This window comes from Lampetra planeri, chromosome 8, assembly GCF_965212315.1.
Source record: "Lampetra planeri chromosome 8, kcLamPlan1.2.h2, whole genome shotgun sequence".
In the NCBI taxonomy this organism is placed as follows: domain Eukaryota; kingdom Metazoa; phylum Chordata; class Hyperoartia; order Petromyzontiformes; family Petromyzontidae; genus Lampetra; species Lampetra planeri.
Window position 1 is genome coordinate 1,256,041 of NC_136114.1, and position 18,020 is coordinate 1,274,060.

The 18,020-nt window shown below is 53.7% G+C and overlaps 1 protein-coding gene across 1 annotated transcript in view; it reads right to left on the minus strand.

The window, feature by feature from the left end:
• LOC144720188 (procollagen-lysine,2-oxoglutarate 5-dioxygenase 1-like) overlaps positions 1-16,438 on the minus strand; it is a 47,485-nt gene extending 31,047 nt beyond the window's left edge. Inside the window, exon 1 of the mRNA XM_078596685.1 lies at positions 16,232-16,438. Coding sequence (XP_078452811.1) covers positions 16,232-16,358 — 127 coding nt within the window. The 5' untranslated portion in view covers positions 16,359-16,438. The remainder of the gene's footprint in view (positions 1-16,231) is intronic.
• Positions 16,439-18,020: the final 1,582 nt, after the last annotated feature.

The window sequence follows — 18,020 nt, forward strand, 5'->3', positions numbered from 1 at the left end:
CCGAAATAAATCTTTTTTTGACTTTGAAACCCCCCACACCTCCTACGCATTCCACAAGTAGTGACTAATCCCATATCTGAATTTCCCATAAATATGATAAATTCCTCTTGATATGCAAATTCCTTTGTCAAGGCGCCCTTCTCCCTCCAACCCAGCTTAAATATACGCTGCCAAGCTTGGTGGTGCTCATTCAGACGCTGTCTTTCCGACAGACCTGTTCTTCACCTGAGGACGGCTGCTTGCGTTGTGGCCGAAACGTCGTGAGAATTGTATTTTATTATGTTTAATTTTTATTATTAAATTATTTCCCTTCTACGTGACTTTACCGAAAGAACCAAGAAGAAGATTTACCGAAAGAACCAAAGAATAAGAGAAAAAGGATTAGCGAATACGACAGAGCTCCAAAAGATCCACGCTCAAATCATGTGCAAATTCCTGCAATGGATGACTGTTGCAACGCATTGCATTCGTGCAAATATAATGTGTATGGATAATGGGGACTATTACTAAATTAATAACTCACGGATTTTCCCTTGAGCGCAAATTAATAATCTAAAAACCGTAAAACATTGTTATTCTTGGAAATCTTTATTACAAGTCACTTGCTTAAACAGAACAAATATGTGCTATAGTTAATCCGAAATCCACGTGATCACCCCTACAGTAGAGTGGTTGCATATCTTTACAACAGTGGGCGGAGTTTGATTGATGTTGATTGGCTGTGGGTCTGCTGCTGTCCACTTTTTTTCCTACAAATGTTAGTTTTGTTCATTAACAAACTAAATTTTCTTAACCTAAACATAATTTAAACCTATATTAATGTTTTTTGGCATAGATATGCACGGAAAATGGGTATATTTTTGGATTATCCGCGATTTTGAATTATCCGCGGCCGTCCTCCCTACCAGGAGCGCGGGTAATCGAGAATCTGCTGTACTATTTTAAGGTAAGGCCCACTGAGCTCTAGTTATTTTTCAGAATCGCCCGGGCCACAAATGATAGCTCAACTAAGTAACTTATCGTGTGGAAATGTATAGCAGCCGAATACTCTAAACACAGTGTGCCACAGATTATGGGATCCATGCCATAGTGTCCCCTTATCACTGCAAAATTATTAGCATTCTGCTGTATATGCAAATCAGATGCGTCACATTGACTGTTACGAAAATTCAGTGGCCTTGGCCAGGATAGTAGCAGCTAAAGGGGGGGGGGGGGGAGATGCCAGAAGTACGATAAGATCAGCTCGTGTGCAGCTGCTCAAAGGGATTGTCTAGATACCTTGATTTAGACAGCCTAGGGAGGCCTTTATCCAACAGTGGATAGATGATAAATTGAGTTATAAATTGTTTCTACGGTGCGAGCAATAAAAAGTTACCCTGGTGTGAGAGTGGTTCGTGCAACACTAGGATTTCAGCATCCTGGGTTACATTGCTATCCGTGAACAGAAATGGCACACTGCATTCGAGCCAATTCTAGGGTAGTATTCTTAGCACATAGATAAAGGAACACAACACACTTGTTTTCTTTTGGTGCTTTATACTTGGGTCAGATTCAATATCGAATTTGAAAACTGAACGGAAGCTGAATTCGACTTGGCTTAGATGGATTTCCCTCATTCCTACTTTAAACATATATTATCGCAGCATCATGAAATTACAGTGATAAATGTGTCCCCTAAGTGTTAACATTGTTACTGATTATCTTTATGAAATATATAAAACCAAAGTGGCACCAACAAGAGCCTCTAGAACTCTACACAGCTGTTGGCTTGGAATTAAACACGCAAACAGATTGTGGGTAAGCTGTACACACAATACACATGCAATTAATAATATAATCCGACCTGTTGGCCCAGTGGTGGAGTTACTGAGCCACCAGGTTGTGAGTTCAAATCCTGGTTTAGGGGTTGACTCAGCCCATCATCCCTACTGGGTCACGAAAATAGGCACGCTTTGTGGGCAAGTCCTATGGATAGACACGCCCCTGTCATAGGAATGCGGAAATCCACTGCCGGTTCTGCACGGCTGTCAACAGGCGATGAGCACCAATGCCTCAGTATCTCATTGTGTGCGAAATTACTTTCGAATGATTAACGGCACGCAATTCCAGGAGAGGCGCCGAGTGGCAGGCACGACTGGGGGAACCAGGTAGAGCTCAGAGCCCGGGTGTGTTGGGACCTGCGCGTTGCCACGGGCCCTGCAGGCACGACCTCGCTGGCAGGTGGTGTCATCACGTCCCCAGTGGGAATGCTGCGCACATTCCTTCCTGCTGCCATCAAATCTCTGTGCTAAACGGGTGCGGCTATGTGGTTAGAATTAGAGGTTACGAGTTGGGCTAGCAAGTCGGGGTTTATGGGTAGGCGTAGTACAGTATGTAGGGCCGTCGTTAGGACATTTATTTTAACACAGTAGTTGAGCACAGGCTAAAAGGCACCAACATTCAAGCAGTTAGCAACAAACAGCGCTATCAAAGTTCTACTGGACAAGTCTTAACACGTTTATGCAATTGAGCACTGTTATACAACGCTTGGGGAAAGAGATGATGATGGTAGAACATTTCAGAGTGGAACAGTGTGGGAATATTTAGATAAATGAGGTGATCTTCAGTGTGGTGAGTGGGTGAGTTGTTGTGACCTGCAGTGTGGTGAGTGGGTGAGTTGCTGTGACCTACAGTGTGGTGAGTGAGTGAGTTGTTGAGACCTGCAGTGTGGTGAGTGAGTGAGTTTCTGAGACCTGCAGTGTGGTGAGTGGATGAGTTGCTGTGACCTGCAGTCTGGTGAGTGGATGCGTTGCTGTGACCTGCAGTGTGGTGAGTGGCTGAGGTGCTGTGACCTGCAGTGTGGTGAGTGGGTGAGTTGCTGTGACCTGCAGTGTTGTGAGTGGCTGAGGTGCTGTGACCTGCAGTGTGGTGAGTGGGTGAGTTGCTGTGACCTGCAGTGTGGTGAGTGGGTGAGTTGCTGTGACCTGCAGTGTGGTGAGTGCGTGAGTTGTTGTGACCTGCAGTGTGGTGAGTGCGTGAGTTGCTGTGACCTGCAGTGTGGTGAGTGGGTGAGTTGCTGTGACCTGCAGTGTGGTGAGTGGCTGAGTTGCTGTGACCTGCAGTGTGGTGAGTTGCTGTGATCTGCAGTGTGGTTAGTGAGTGCGTTGTTGTGACCTGCAGTGTGGTGAGTGGGTGAGTTGTTGAGACCTGCAGTGTGGTGAGTGCGTGAGTTGTTGTGACCTTCAGTGTGGTGAGTGCGTGAGTTGCTGTGACCTGCAGTGTGGTGAGTGCGTGAGTTGCTGTGACCTGCAGTGTGGTGAGTGGGTGAGTTGTTGAGACCTGCAGTGTGGTGAGTGGGTAAGTTGCTGTGACCTGCAGTGTGGTGAGTGCGTGAGTTGTTGTGACCTGCAGTGTGGTGAGTGGCTGAGTTGCTGTGACCTGCAGTGTGGTGAGTGGGTGAGTTGCTGTGACCTGCAGTGTGGTTAGTGAGTGCGTTGTTGTGACCTGCAGTGTGGTGAGTGGGTGAGTTGTTGTGACCTGCAGTGTGGTGAGTGGCTGAGTTGCTGTGACCTACAGTGTGGTGAGTGGCTGAGTTGTTGTGACCTGCAGTGTGGTGAGTGAGTGAGTTGATCTGACCTGCAGTGTGGTGAGTGAGTGAGTTGTTGTGACCTGCAGTGTGGTGAGTGGGTGAGTTGTTGTGACCTGCAGTGTGGTGAGTGGATGAGTTGCTGTGACCTGCAGTGTTGTGAGTGGCTGAGTTCTTGTGACCTGCAGTGTGGTGAGTGGGTGAGTTGTTGTGACCTGCAGTGTGGTGAGTGGATGAGTTGTTGTGACCTGCAGTGTGGTGAGTGGGTGAGTTGATGTGACCTGCAGTGTGGTGAGTGAGTGAGTTGCTGTGACCTGCAGTGTGGTGAGTGGCTGAGTTGCTGTGACCTGTAGTGTGGTGAGTGCGTGAGTTGTTGTGACCTGCAGTGTGGTGAGTGGCTGAGTTGCTGTGACCTGCAGTGTGGTGAGTGGGTGAGTTGCTGTGACCTGCAGTGTGGTTAGTGAGTGCATTGTTGTGACCTGCAGTGTGGTGAGTGGGTGAGTTGTTGTGACCTGCAGTGTGGTGAGTGGGTGAGTTGTTGTGACCTGCAGTGTGGTGAGTGGATGAGTTGCTGTGACCTTTAGTGTGGTGAGTGGCTGAGTTGTTGTGACCTTTAGTGTGGTGAGTGAGTTGCTGTGACCTGCAGTGTGGTGAGTGGGTGAGTTGCTGTGACCTGCAGTGTGGTTAGTGAGTGCATTGTTGTGACCTGCAGTGTGGTGAGTGGGTGAGTTGTTGTGACCTGCAGTGTGGTGAGTGGGTGAGTTGTTGTGACCTGCAGTGTGGTGAGTGGATGAGTTGCTGTGACCTGCAGTGTGGTGAGTGCGTGAGTTGCTGTGACCTGCAGTGTGGTGAGTGGGTGAGTTGCTGTGACCTGCAGAGTGGTGAGTGGCTGAGGTGCTGTGACCTGCAGTGTGGTGAGTGGGTGAGTTGCTGTGACCTGCAGTGTGGTGAGTGGCTGAGTTGCTGTGACCTGCAGTGTGGTGAGTTGCTGTGACCTGCAGTGTGGTTAGTGAGTGCGTTGTTGTGACCTGCAGTGTGGTGAGTGGGTGAGTTGTTGAGACCTGCAGTGTGGTGAGTGCGTGAGTTGTTGTGACCTTCAGTGTGGTGAGTGCGTGAGTTGTTGAGACCTGCAGTGTGGTGAGTGCGTGAGTTGCTGTGACCTGCAGTGTGGTGAGTGCGTGAGTTGTTGTGACCTGCAGTGTGGTGAGTGGCTGAGTTGCTGTGACCTTCAGTGTGGTGAGTGCGTGAGTTGCTGTGACCTTCAGTGTGGTGAGTGCGTGAGTTGCTGTGACCTGCAGTGTGGTGAGTGGGTGAGTTGTTGAGACCTGCAGTGTGGTGAGTGGGTAAGTTGCTGTGACCTGCAGTGTGGTGAGTGCGTGAGTTGTTGTGACCTGCAGTGTGGTGAGTGGCTGAGTTGCTGTGACCTGCAGTGTGGTGAGTGGGTGAGTTGCTGTGACCTGCAGTGTGGTTAGTGAGTGCGTTGTTGTGACCTGCAGTGTGGTGAGTGGGTGAGTTGTTGTGACCTGCAGTGTGGTGAGTGGCTGAGTTGCTGTGACCTGCAGTGTGGTGAGTGGCTGAGTTGTTGTGACCTGCAGTGTGGTGAGTGGCTGAGTTGCTGTGACCTGTAGTGTGGTGAGTGCCTGAGTTGTTGTGACCTGCAGTGTGGTGAGTGGCTGAGTTGCTGTGACCTGCAGTGTGGTGAGTGGGTGAGTTGCTGTGACCTGCAGTGTGGTTAGTGAGTGCATTGTTGTGACCTGCAGTGTGGTGAGTGGGTGAGTTGTTGTGACCTGCAGTGTGGTGAGTGGGTGAGTTGTTGTGACCTGCAGTGTGGTGAGTGGATGAGTTGCTGTGACCTGCAGTGTGGTGAGTGCGTGAGTTGCTGTGACCTGCAGTGTGGTGAGTGGGTGAGTTGCTGTGACCTGCAGAGTGGTGAGTGGCTGAGGTGCTGTGACCTGCAGTGTGGTGAGTGGGTGAGTTGCTGTGACCTGCAGTGTGGTGAGTGGCTGAGTTGCTGTGACCTGCAGTGTGGTGAGTTGCTGTGACCTGCAGTGTGGTTAGTGAGTGCGTTGTTGTGACCTGCAGTGTGGTGAGTGGGTGAGTTGTTGAGACCTGCAGTGTGGTGAGTGCGTGAGTTGTTGTGACCTTCAGTGTGGTGAGTGCGTGAGTTGTTGAGACCTGCAGTGTGGTGAGTGCGTGAGTTGCTGTGACCTGCAGTGTGGTGAGTGCGTGAGTTGTTGTGACCTGCAGTGTGGTGAGTGGCTGAGTTGCTGTGACCTTCAGTGTGGTGAGTGCGTGAGTTGCTGTGACCTTCAGTGTGGTGAGTGCGTGAGTTGCTGTGACCTGCAGTGTGGTGAGTGGGTGAGTTGTTGAGACCTGCAGTGTGGTGAGTGGGTAAGTTGCTGTGACCTGCAGTGTGGTGAGTGCGTGAGTTGTTGTGACCTGCAGTGTGGTGAGTGGCTGAGTTGCTGTGACCTGCAGTGTGGTGAGTGGGTGAGTTGCTGTGACCTGCAGTGTGGTTAGTGAGTGCGTTGTTGTGACCTGCAGTGTGGTGAGTGGGTGAGTTGTTGTGACCTGCAGTGTGGTGAGTGGCTGAGTTGCTGTGACCTGCAGTGTGGTGAGTGGCTGAGTTGTTGTGACCTGCAGTGTGGTGAGTGGCTGAGTTGCTGTGACCTGTAGTGTGGTGAGTGCCTGAGTTGTTGTGACCTGCAGTGTGGTGAGTGGCTGAGTTGCTGTGACCTGCAGTGTGGTGAGTGGGTGAGTTGCTGTGACCTGCAGTGTGGTTAGTGAGTGCATTGTTGTGACCTGCAGTGTGGTGAGTGGGTGAGTTGTTGTGACCTGCAGTGTGGTGAGTGGGTGAGTTGTTGTGACCTGCAGTGTGGTGAGTGGATGAGTTGCTGTGACCTGCAGTGTGGTGAGTGGCTGAGTTGTTGTGACCTTTAGTGTGGTGAGTGAGTTGATGTGACCTTCAGTGTGGTGAATGGGTGAGTTGCTGTGACCTGCAGTGTGGTGAGTGGGTGAGTTGCTGTGACCTGCAGTGTGGTTAGTGAGTGCATTGTTGTGACCTGCAGTGTGGTGAGTGGGTGAGTTGTTGTGACCTGCAGTGTGGTGAGTGGGTGAGTTGTTGTGACCTGCAGTGTGGTGAGTGGATGAGTTGCTGTGACCTGCAGTGTGGTGAGTGCGTGAGTTGCTGTGACCTGCAGTGTGGTGAGTGGGTGAGTTGCTGTGACCTGCAGAGTGGTGAGTGGCTGAGGTGCTGTGACCTGCAGTGTGGTGAGTGGGTGAGTTGCTGTGACCTGCAGTGTGGTGAGTGGCTGAGTTGCTGTGACCTGCAGTGTGGTGAGTTGCTGTGACCTGCAGTGTGGTTAGTGAGTGCGTTGTTGTGACCTGCAGTGTGGTGAGTGGGTGAGTTGTTGAGACCTGCAGTGTGGTGAGTGCGTGAGTTGTTGTGACCTTCAGTGTGGTGAGTGCGTGAGTTGTTGAGACCTGCAGTGTGGTGAGTGCGTGAGTTGCTGTGACCTGCAGTGTGGTGAGTGCGTGAGTTGTTGTGACCTGCAGTGTGGTGAGTGGCTGAGTTGCTGTGACCTTCAGTGTGGTGAGTGCGTGAGTTGCTGTGACCTTCAGTGTGGTGAGTGCGTGAGTTGCTGTGACCTGCAGTGTGGTGAGTGGGTGAGTTGTTGAGACCTGCAGTGTGGTGAGTGGGTAAGTTGCTGTGACCTGCAGTGTGGTGAGTGCGTGAGTTGTTGTGACCTGCAGTGTGGTGAGTGGCTGAGTTGCTGTGACCTGCAGTGTGGTGAGTGGGTGAGTTGCTGTGACCTGCAGTGTGGTTAGTGAGTGCGTTGTTGTGACCTGCAGTGTGGTGAGTGGGTGAGTTGTTGTGACCTGCAGTGTGGTGAGTGGCTGAGTTGCTGTGACCTGCAGTGTGGTGAGTGGCTGAGTTGTTGTGACCTGCAGTGTGGTGAGTGGCTGAGTTGCTGTGACCTGTAGTGTGGTGAGTGCCTGAGTTGTTGTGACCTGCAGTGTGGTGAGTGGCTGAGTTGCTGTGACCTGCAGTGTGGTGAGTGGGTGAGTTGCTGTGACCTGCAGTGTGGTTAGTGAGTGCATTGTTGTGACCTGCAGTGTGGTGAGTGGGTGAGTTGTTGTGACCTGCAGTGTGGTGAGTGGGTGAGTTGTTGTGACCTGCAGTGTGGTGAGTGGATGAGTTGCTGTGACCTGCAGTGTGGTGAGTGGCTGAGTTGTTGTGACCTTTAGTGTGGTGAGTGAGTTGATGTGACCTTCAGTGTGGTGAATGGGTGAGTTGCTGTGACCTGCAGTGTGGTGAGTGAGTGCGTTGTTGTGACCTGCAGTGTGGTGAGTGGGTGAGTTGTTGTGACCTGCAGTGTGGTGAGTGGATGAGTTGCTGTGACCTGCAGTCTGGTGAGTGGATGCGTTGCTGTGACCTGCAGTGCGGTGAGTGGCTGAGGTGCTGTGACCTGCAGTGTGGTGAGTGGGTGAGTTGCTGTGACCTGCAGTATTGTGAGTGGCTGAGGTGCTGTGACCTGCAGTGTGGTGAGTGGGTGAGTTGCTGTGACCTGCAGTGTGGTGAGTGCGTGAGTTGCTGTGACCTGCAGTGTGGTGAGTGCGTGAGTTGTTGTGACCTGCAGTGTGGTGAGTGCGTGAGTTGCTGTGACCTGCAGTGTGGTGGGTGGGTGAGTTGCTGTGACCTGCAGTGTGGTGAGTGGGTGAGTTGCTGTGACCTGCAGTGTGGTGAGTGCGTGAGTTGCTGTGACCTGCAGTGTGGTGAGTGGGTGAGTTGCTGTGACCTGCAGTGTGGTGAGTGGGTGAGTTGCTGTGACCTGCAGTGTGGTGAGTGGCTGAGTTGCTGTGACCTGCAGTGTGGTGAGTTGCTGTGACCTGCAGTGTGGTTAGTGAGTGCGTTGTTGTGACCTGCAGTGTGGTGAGTGGGTGAGTTGTTGAGACCTGCAGTGTGGTGAGTGCGTGAGTTGTTGTGACCTTCAGTGTGGTGAGTGCGTGAGTTGCTGTGACCTGCAGTGTGGTGAGTGCGTGAGTTGTTGTGACCTGCAGTGTGGTGAGTGGCTGAGTTGCTGTGACCTTCAGTGTGGTGAGTGCGTGAGTTGCTGTGACCTTCAGTGTGGTGAGTGCGTGAGTTGCTGTGACCTGCAGTGTGGTGAGTGGGTGAGTTGTTGAGACCTGCAGTGTGGTGAGTGGGGACGTTGCTGTGACCTGCAGTGTGGTGAGTGCGTGAGTTGTTGTGACCTGCAGTGTGGTGAGTGGCTGAGTTGCTGTGACCTGCAGTGTGGTGAGTGGGTGAGTTGCTGTGACCTGCAGTGTGGTTAGTGAGTGCGTTGTTGTGACCTGCAGTGTGGTGAGTGAGTGAGTTGATCTGACCTGCAGTGTGGTGAGTGAGTGAGTTGTTGTGACCTGCAGTGTGGTGAGTGGGTGAGTTGTTGTGACCTGCAGTGTGGTGAGTGGATGAGTTGCTGTGACCTGCAGTGTTGTGAGTGGCTGAGTTCTTGTGACCTGCAGTGTGGTGAGTGGGTGAGTTGTTGTGACCTGCAGTGTGGTGAGTGGCTGAGTTGCTGTGACCTGCAGTGTGGTGAGTGGGTGAGTTGCTGTGACCTGCAGTGTGGTTAGTGAGTGCGTTGTTGTGACCTGCAGTGTGGTGAGTGGGTGAGTTGTTGTGACCTGCAGTGTGGTGAGTGGCTGAGTTGCTGTGACCTGTAGTGTGGTGAGTGCCTGAGTTGTTGTGACCTGCAGTGTGGTGAGTGGCTGAGTTGCTGTGACCTGCAGTGTGGTGAGTGGGTGAGTTGCTGTGACCTGCAGTGTGGTTAGTGAGTGCATTGTTGTGACCTGCAGTGTGGTGAGTGGGTGAGTTGTTGTGACCTGCAGTGTGGTGAGTGGGTGAGTTGTTGTGACCTGCAGTGTGGTGAGTGGATGAGTTGCTGTGACCTGCAGTGTGGTGAGTGCGTGAGTTGCTGTGACCTGCAGTGTGGTGAGTGGGTGAGTTGCTGTGACCTGCAGAGTGGTGAGTGGCTGAGGTGCTGTGACCTGCAGTGTGGTGAGTGGGTGAGTTGCTGTGACCTGCAGTGTGGTGAGTGGCTGAGTTGCTGTGACCTGCAGTGTGGTGAGTTGCTGTGACCTGCAGTGTGGTTAGTGAGTGCGTTGTTGTGACCTGCAGTGTGGTGAGTGGGTGAGTTGTTGAGACCTGCAGTGTGGTGAGTGCGTGAGTTGTTGTGACCTTCAGTGTGGTGAGTGCGTGAGTTGTTGAGACCTGCAGTGTGGTGAGTGCGTGAGTTGCTGTGACCTGCAGTGTGGTGAGTGCGTGAGTTGTTGTGACCTGCAGTGTGGTGAGTGGCTGAGTTGCTGTGACCTTCAGTGTGGTGAGTGCGTGAGTTGCTGTGACCTTCAGTGTGGTGAGTGCGTGAGTTGCTGTGACCTGCAGTGTGGTGAGTGGGTGAGTTGTTGAGACCTGCAGTGTGGTGAGTGGGTAAGTTGCTGTGACCTGCAGTGTGGTGAGTGCGTGAGTTGTTGTGACCTGCAGTGTGGTGAGTGGCTGAGTTGCTGTGACCTGCAGTGTGGTGAGTGGGTGAGTTGCTGTGACCTGCAGTGTGGTTAGTGAGTGCGTTGTTGTGACCTGCAGTGTGGTGAGTGGGTGAGTTGTTGTGACCTGCAGTGTGGTGAGTGGCTGAGTTGCTGTGACCTGCAGTGTGGTGAGTGGCTGAGTTGTTGTGACCTGCAGTGTGGTGAGTGGCTGAGTTGCTGTGACCTGTAGTGTGGTGAGTGCCTGAGTTGTTGTGACCTGCAGTGTGGTGAGTGGCTGAGTTGCTGTGACCTGCAGTGTGGTGAGTGGGTGAGTTGCTGTGACCTGCAGTGTGGTTAGTGAGTGCATTGTTGTGACCTGCAGTGTGGTGAGTGGGTGAGTTGTTGTGACCTGCAGTGTGGTGAGTGGGTGAGTTGTTGTGACCTGCAGTGTGGTGAGTGGATGAGTTGCTGTGACCTGCAGTGTGGTGAGTGGCTGAGTTGTTGTGACCTTTAGTGTGGTGAGTGAGTTGATGTGACCTTCAGTGTGGTGAATGGGTGAGTTGCTGTGACCTGCAGTGTGGTGAGTGGGTGAGTTGCTGTGACCTGCAGTGTGGTTAGTGAGTGCATTGTTGTGACCTGCAGTGTGGTGAGTGGGTGAGTTGTTGTGACCTGCAGTGTGGTGAGTGGGTGAGTTGTTGTGACCTGCAGTGTGGTGAGTGGATGAGTTGCTGTGACCTGCAGTGTGGTGAGTGCGTGAGTTGCTGTGACCTGCAGTGTGGTGAGTGGGTGAGTTGCTGTGACCTGCAGAGTGGTGAGTGGCTGAGGTGCTGTGACCTGCAGTGTGGTGAGTGGGTGAGTTGCTGTGACCTGCAGTGTGGTGAGTGGCTGAGTTGCTGTGACCTGCAGTGTGGTGAGTTGCTGTGACCTGCAGTGTGGTTAGTGAGTGCGTTGTTGTGACCTGCAGTGTGGTGAGTGGGTGAGTTGTTGAGACCTGCAGTGTGGTGAGTGCGTGAGTTGTTGTGACCTTCAGTGTGGTGAGTGCGTGAGTTGTTGAGACCTGCAGTGTGGTGAGTGCGTGAGTTGCTGTGACCTGCAGTGTGGTGAGTGCGTGAGTTGTTGTGACCTGCAGTGTGGTGAGTGGCTGAGTTGCTGTGACCTTCAGTGTGGTGAGTGCGTGAGTTGCTGTGACCTTCAGTGTGGTGAGTGCGTGAGTTGCTGTGACCTGCAGTGTGGTGAGTGGGTGAGTTGTTGAGACCTGCAGTGTGGTGAGTGGGTAAGTTGCTGTGACCTGCAGTGTGGTGAGTGCGTGAGTTGTTGTGACCTGCAGTGTGGTGAGTGGCTGAGTTGCTGTGACCTGCAGTGTGGTGAGTGGGTGAGTTGCTGTGACCTGCAGTGTGGTTAGTGAGTGCGTTGTTGTGACCTGCAGTGTGGTGAGTGGGTGAGTTGTTGTGACCTGCAGTGTGGTGAGTGGCTGAGTTGCTGTGACCTGCAGTGTGGTGAGTGGCTGAGTTGTTGTGACCTGCAGTGTGGTGAGTGGCTGAGTTGCTGTGACCTGTAGTGTGGTGAGTGCCTGAGTTGTTGTGACCTGCAGTGTGGTGAGTGGCTGAGTTGCTGTGACCTGCAGTGTGGTGAGTGGGTGAGTTGCTGTGACCTGCAGTGTGGTTAGTGAGTGCATTGTTGTGACCTGCAGTGTGGTGAGTGGGTGAGTTGTTGTGACCTGCAGTGTGGTGAGTGGGTGAGTTGTTGTGACCTGCAGTGTGGTGAGTGGATGAGTTGCTGTGACCTGCAGTGTGGTGAGTGGCTGAGTTGTTGTGACCTTTAGTGTGGTGAGTGAGTTGATGTGACCTTCAGTGTGGTGAATGGGTGAGTTGCTGTGACCTGCAGTGTGGTGAGTGAGTGCGTTGTTGTGACCTGCAGTGTGGTGAGTGGGTGAGTTGTTGTGACCTGCAGTGTGGTGAGTGGATGAGTTGCTGTGACCTGCAGTCTGGTGAGTGGATGCGTTGCTGTGACCTGCAGTGCGGTGAGTGGCTGAGGTGCTGTGACCTGCAGTGTGGTGAGTGGGTGAGTTGCTGTGACCTGCAGTATTGTGAGTGGCTGAGGTGCTGTGACCTGCAGTGTGGTGAGTGGGTGAGTTGCTGTGACCTGCAGTGTGGTGAGTGCGTGAGTTGCTGTGACCTGCAGTGTGGTGAGTGCGTGAGTTGTTGTGACCTGCAGTGTGGTGAGTGCGTGAGTTGCTGTGACCTGCAGTGTGGTGGGTGGGTGAGTTGCTGTGACCTGCAGTGTGGTGAGTGGGTGAGTTGCTGTGACCTGCAGTGTGGTGAGTGCGTGAGTTGCTGTGACCTGCAGTGTGGTGAGTGGGTGAGTTGCTGTGACCTGCAGTGTGGTGAGTGGGTGAGTTGCTGTGACCTGCAGTGTGGTGAGTGGCTGAGTTGCTGTGACCTGCAGTGTGGTGAGTTGCTGTGACCTGCAGTGTGGTTAGTGAGTGCGTTGTTGTGACCTGCAGTGTGGTGAGTGGGTGAGTTGTTGAGACCTGCAGTGTGGTGAGTGCGTGAGTTGTTGTGACCTTCAGTGTGGTGAGTGCGTGAGTTGCTGTGACCTGCAGTGTGGTGAGTGCGTGAGTTGTTGTGACCTGCAGTGTGGTGAGTGGCTGAGTTGCTGTGACCTTCAGTGTGGTGAGTGCGTGAGTTGCTGTGACCTTCAGTGTGGTGAGTGCGTGAGTTGCTGTGACCTGCAGTGTGGTGAGTGGGTGAGTTGTTGAGACCTGCAGTGTGGTGAGTGGGGACGTTGCTGTGACCTGCAGTGTGGTGAGTGCGTGAGTTGTTGTGACCTGCAGTGTGGTGAGTGGCTGAGTTGCTGTGACCTGCAGTGTGGTGAGTGGGTGAGTTGCTGTGACCTGCAGTGTGGTTAGTGAGTGCGTTGTTGTGACCTGCAGTGTGGTGAGTGAGTGAGTTGATCTGACCTGCAGTGTGGTGAGTGAGTGAGTTGTTGTGACCTGCAGTGTGGTGAGTGGGTGAGTTGTTGTGACCTGCAGTGTGGTGAGTGGATGAGTTGCTGTGACCTGCAGTGTTGTGAGTGGCTGAGTTCTTGTGACCTGCAGTGTGGTGAGTGGGTGAGTTGTTGTGACCTGCAGTGTGGTGAGTGGATGAGTTGTTGTGACCTGCAGTGTGGTGAGTGGGTGAGTTGATGTGACCTGCAGTGTGGTGAGTGAGTTGCTGTGACCTGCAGTGTGGTGAGTGGCTGAGTTGCTGTGACCTGTAGTGTGGTGAGTGCGTGAGTTGTTGTGACCTGCAGTGTGGTGAGTGGCTGAGTTGCTGTGACCTGCAGTGTGGTGAGTGGGTGAGTTGCTGTGACCTGCAGTGTGGTTAGTGAGTGCATTGTTGTGACCTGCAGTGTGGTGAGTGGGTGAGTTGTTGTGACCTGCAGTGTGGTGAGTGGGTGAGATGTTGTGACCTGCAGTGTGGTGAGTGGATGAGTTGCTGTGACCTGCAGTGTGGTGAGTGGCTGAGTTGTTGTGACCTTTAGTGTGGTGAGTGAGTTGATGTGACCTTCAGTGTGGTGAATGGGTGAGTTGCTGTGACCTGCAGTGTGGTGAGTGAGTGCGTTGTTGTGACCTGCAGTGTGGTGAGTGGGTGAGTTGTTGTGACCTGCAGTGTGGTTAGTGGCTGAGTTGCTGTGACCTGCAGTGTGGTGAGTGGCTGAGTTGTTGTGACCTGCAGTGTGGTGAGTGAGTTGATGTGACCTGCAGTGTGGTGAGTGAGTTGTTGTGACCTGCAGTGTGGTGAGTGGGTGAGTTGTTGTGACCTGCAGTGTGGTGATTGGATAAGTTGCTGTGACCTGCAGTGTGGTGAGTGGCTGAGTTGTGACCTTTAGTGTGGTGAGTGAGTTGATGTGACCTGCAGTGTGGTGAGTGAATGAGTTGCTGTGACCTGTAGTGTGGTGAGTGGCTGAGTTGTTGAGACCTGCAGTGTGGTGAGTGGCTGAGTTGGTGTGACCTGCAGTGTGGTGAGTGGGTGAGTTGTTGAGACCTGCAGTGTGGTGAGTGGGTGAGTTGTTGTGACCTGCAGTATGGTGAGTGGGTGAGTTGTTGAGACCTGTAGTGTGGTGAGTGGCTGAGTTGCTGTGACCTGCAGTGTGGTGAGTGAGTTGTTGTGACCTGCAGTGTGGTGAGTGGGTGAGTTGTTGTGACCTGCAGTGTCGTGAGTGGGTGAGTTGCTGAGACCTGCAGTGTGGTGAGTGGGTGAGTGAGTTGCTGTGACCTGCAGTGTGGTGAGTGGGTGAGTTGATGTGACCTGCAGTATGGTGAGTGAGTTAATGTGACCTGCAGTGTGGTGAGTGGGTGAGTTGCTGTGACCTGCAGTGTGGTCAACACAGAGTGGATGAGACGAAACAGTGCCCTGAAGACAGTCTTCAATAGGGGCGGAGGAATCAATGAGTGAAGTTCAAAGTAACGGTATGAAAGGGGCGATAGAACGGCAGGTAAGGAGGCAATAATATCAGTGATATTTTTTTTATTCAAACAAGAAAGGTGGGCTTGGGTTTTAAATTAGTAATCTGTGCTCGGCTGGCATCGATGTCATTGGACTCGGATGAACGGATGGATGGGGTTCAGCAGCAGTAACCGTGGGGATGACGTGCCCTGCACCCAGCACCAGGCGCTTGCCACGTCACACGCACAGCACGGAGAGGCCGACACATCCACTCGCCCTCCACTCTACTCGCACTAACATCCACTCGCCCTCCACTCTACTCGCCCTCCACTCTACTCGCCCTCCACTCTACTCACCCTCCACTCTACTCACCCTCCACTCTACTCACCCTCCACTCTACTCACCCTCCACTCCACTCACCCTCCACTCCACTCACCCTCCACTCTACTCACCCTCCACTCTACTCACCCTCCACTCCACTCACCCTCCACTCCACTCACCCTCCACTCTACTCACCCTCCACTCTACTCACCCTTCACTCTACTCACCCTCCACTCTACTCACCCTCCACTCACCCTCCACTCTACTCACCCTCCACTCTACTCACCCTCCACTCTACTCACCCTCCACTCTACTCACCCTCCACTCTACTCACCCTCCACTCACCCTCCACTCTACTCACCCTCCACTCACCCTCCACTCTACTCACCCTCCACTCATTCTCCCCTGGGAGAGGCCGACAGAACCACTCACACTTTGTTCTCACTCTCTACTCATCCTCACACTCGGACATCTCACCCTACTCACCAATCGCTCTCCTCACACTCACTCTCTGCCTTCCACTCGCTTTCTCATCGTCCAACTTGGCTTACACCAACACTCTCACAAAGACAAAGGGCCCCCGTGTAGCCTTAACAGACTGGAGGGGGCAAGTTCTGTTAGCGAGTCGCAGCGCCAGTGAAGGACGGGCACCGTGACACACAAGGGGGGGGGGGAGGGTGGCAGCACCACGCCACCTTTGTCTCCCCCAGTGGCCATGTTACACACCGCACCAGGTACTCATTTGAGGCCGAGTTGACCTAGGGGAGGCCCAGGACCAGTTCAGATCGTCACCGGTGTTGGTGGCCGTGAGCGGGAATCGAACTCGGGTGGCCGGGTTCGTAGCGCAGCTCACCACTCACATAACTCACCACTCACGTCACTCACCACTCACACCACTCACCACTCACGTCACTCACAACTCACGTCACTCACCACTCACGTTACTCACCACTCACGTCACTCACCACTCACACCACTCACGTCACTCACCACTCACCACTCACATCACTCACCACTCACATCACTCACATCACTCATCACTCACCACTCACACAACTCACCACTTACACCACTCACGTCACTCACGTCACTCTCACCACTCACTCACACCACTCACCACTCACACCACTCACTCACACCACTCACCACTCACATCACTCACGTCACTCACCACTCACATCACTCACCACTCACATCACTCACCACTCACATCACTCACCACTCACGTCACTCACATCACTCACCACTCACTCACATCACTCATCACTCATGTCACTCACCACTCATACCACTCACATTACTCACCACTCGCTACACACACAACACCTCACCCTCACCACTCACCCGCTACTCACTGCCCACACACACGCCTCTGCCCACCCTCCCCCACCCTCGTCACCTGTCCACAGTCGCTGTGTCCCCGTGTCCCCGCGCTGCACGAAGAGGAGGAGGGTGAGGAGGAGGGGGAGGCTCGCGGTGAGCAGCGAGGCCCAGGCGCGGCGCGGAGCGGAGGCCTCCATCATCATCACAGCAGCAGCGGCAGCAGCGGCAGAGGCGAAAAAACCCGAGCCCCGTGCGACGCGCGGGCACCCACCACGCCCCTAGACCACCACCACCAGCACGCCCCCAGCACCACCACCACGCCCCGCCCCCAGCACCACCACCACGCCCCTACTCTACCACCACCACGCCCCTACTCTACCACCACCACGCCCCTACTCTACCACCACCACGCCCCTACACCACAACCAGCACCACGCCCCGCCCATAGACCACCACCACGCCCCCAGCACCACCACCACCTCCACGCCCCTACACCACCACTCTCCACCTCCAGCCCCGCACTCCCCTCGCCCCGTCACACTCCCCCTCCACCACCGCACTCCGCCTCCTTCACTCCCCTCCCCCTCCTCGACCACCACCGCACTCCCCTCCGACTCCAGCTCCACGCCCCTCTTCCAGCATCCTCCATCCCGCCCACACGCCACACTTTCACGACGCCCCTCCAAAGGCAAAGATCCCCCGTATAGTCTGTGACAACAGACTGCTGGGGAAAGTGCTATTAGCGAGTAGCACCGATGAAGGCCGACACAGCACACAAGGGGGAGGGTGGACAGTACCACGCCTGGCCGCCTTAGTCTCCCTCGTGGCAATGTTTACACAACGCAGTTACTGGTGGGTTGAGGTTGAGTCGACCTAGGGGTGGCCCAGAACTGTTTCCGATAATCGTCTCTGGTGTTAGCCGTGATCCGAAGTCGAACTCGGATCACCCCGGTTTGGTGCACAGCGCGCTGACCGCTGCTCTCCAGCTCCACATTGTCTTGCTCTAGCACCAACAGCTGCCTACTTGGCGGTAACGTCCCCATGCAGCTTGTGCCAGGCTAGGTGCACCTTAAGGCCACAGCTCAAGTGTGGAAGGCTCGCTGTTGACAGATCACGGGACAGGCCCATATGCCATGGGTTCACTGAGATGATTGGCAGATGCACGACCAATTGCTCTCGACTCGACATGACCCAGCCAACGTAGCTTCTGCCGGAGAAAGTCGACCAGGGGTCGGCAACCTACGGCTCCGGAGCCGCATTTGGCTGCCCCTCCCCCCCATTAGAGCAGTCGTTTTTGGAAGAAAAAAATAATACATCTTAAAAGACAATTTAACGTGATGATAAATTATTCAATATGGCAGGGAATGGTCACTATGGAATGTCTTGGTGACAACAAAATATTGTTTAAGAATAACTTTATTCCATCACCTATTTTGTTTAAGTCATAGTTTGTCATCTGCTGTATATACCTGTGGCGCGTGTCTGACGAGGCACACACTGAGGTTGGAGGCACCACAATTTATTACCATTAAACGGAGTTACAAATTACAACATACTCTAAGTTATTCTAGACCCCAACAAGGGAGAGGGGGTCCCGACCCCACGGAGTCCCTACTACCGTCGGTCTCCCGCTTCCCCCGAAGTGACCACACACCGCCAGTTCTCGCACTCGACTGCCCGATGGCTCCGCCTCTTCCTTGACCCCTCCTCGAGCGTGGCCCCACTCTGCCTCTTGCCACGCCCCTTCCTCTAACTCTCCCGACGGAACCCGAGTCAGCGTGACAGGGCCCCTCGGGCCCCCATCGACAGGTAAGTGAAAGGTAAGTGCGCCTCCCCACAGCAGTCATGCAGTATCGGGCTTTTAC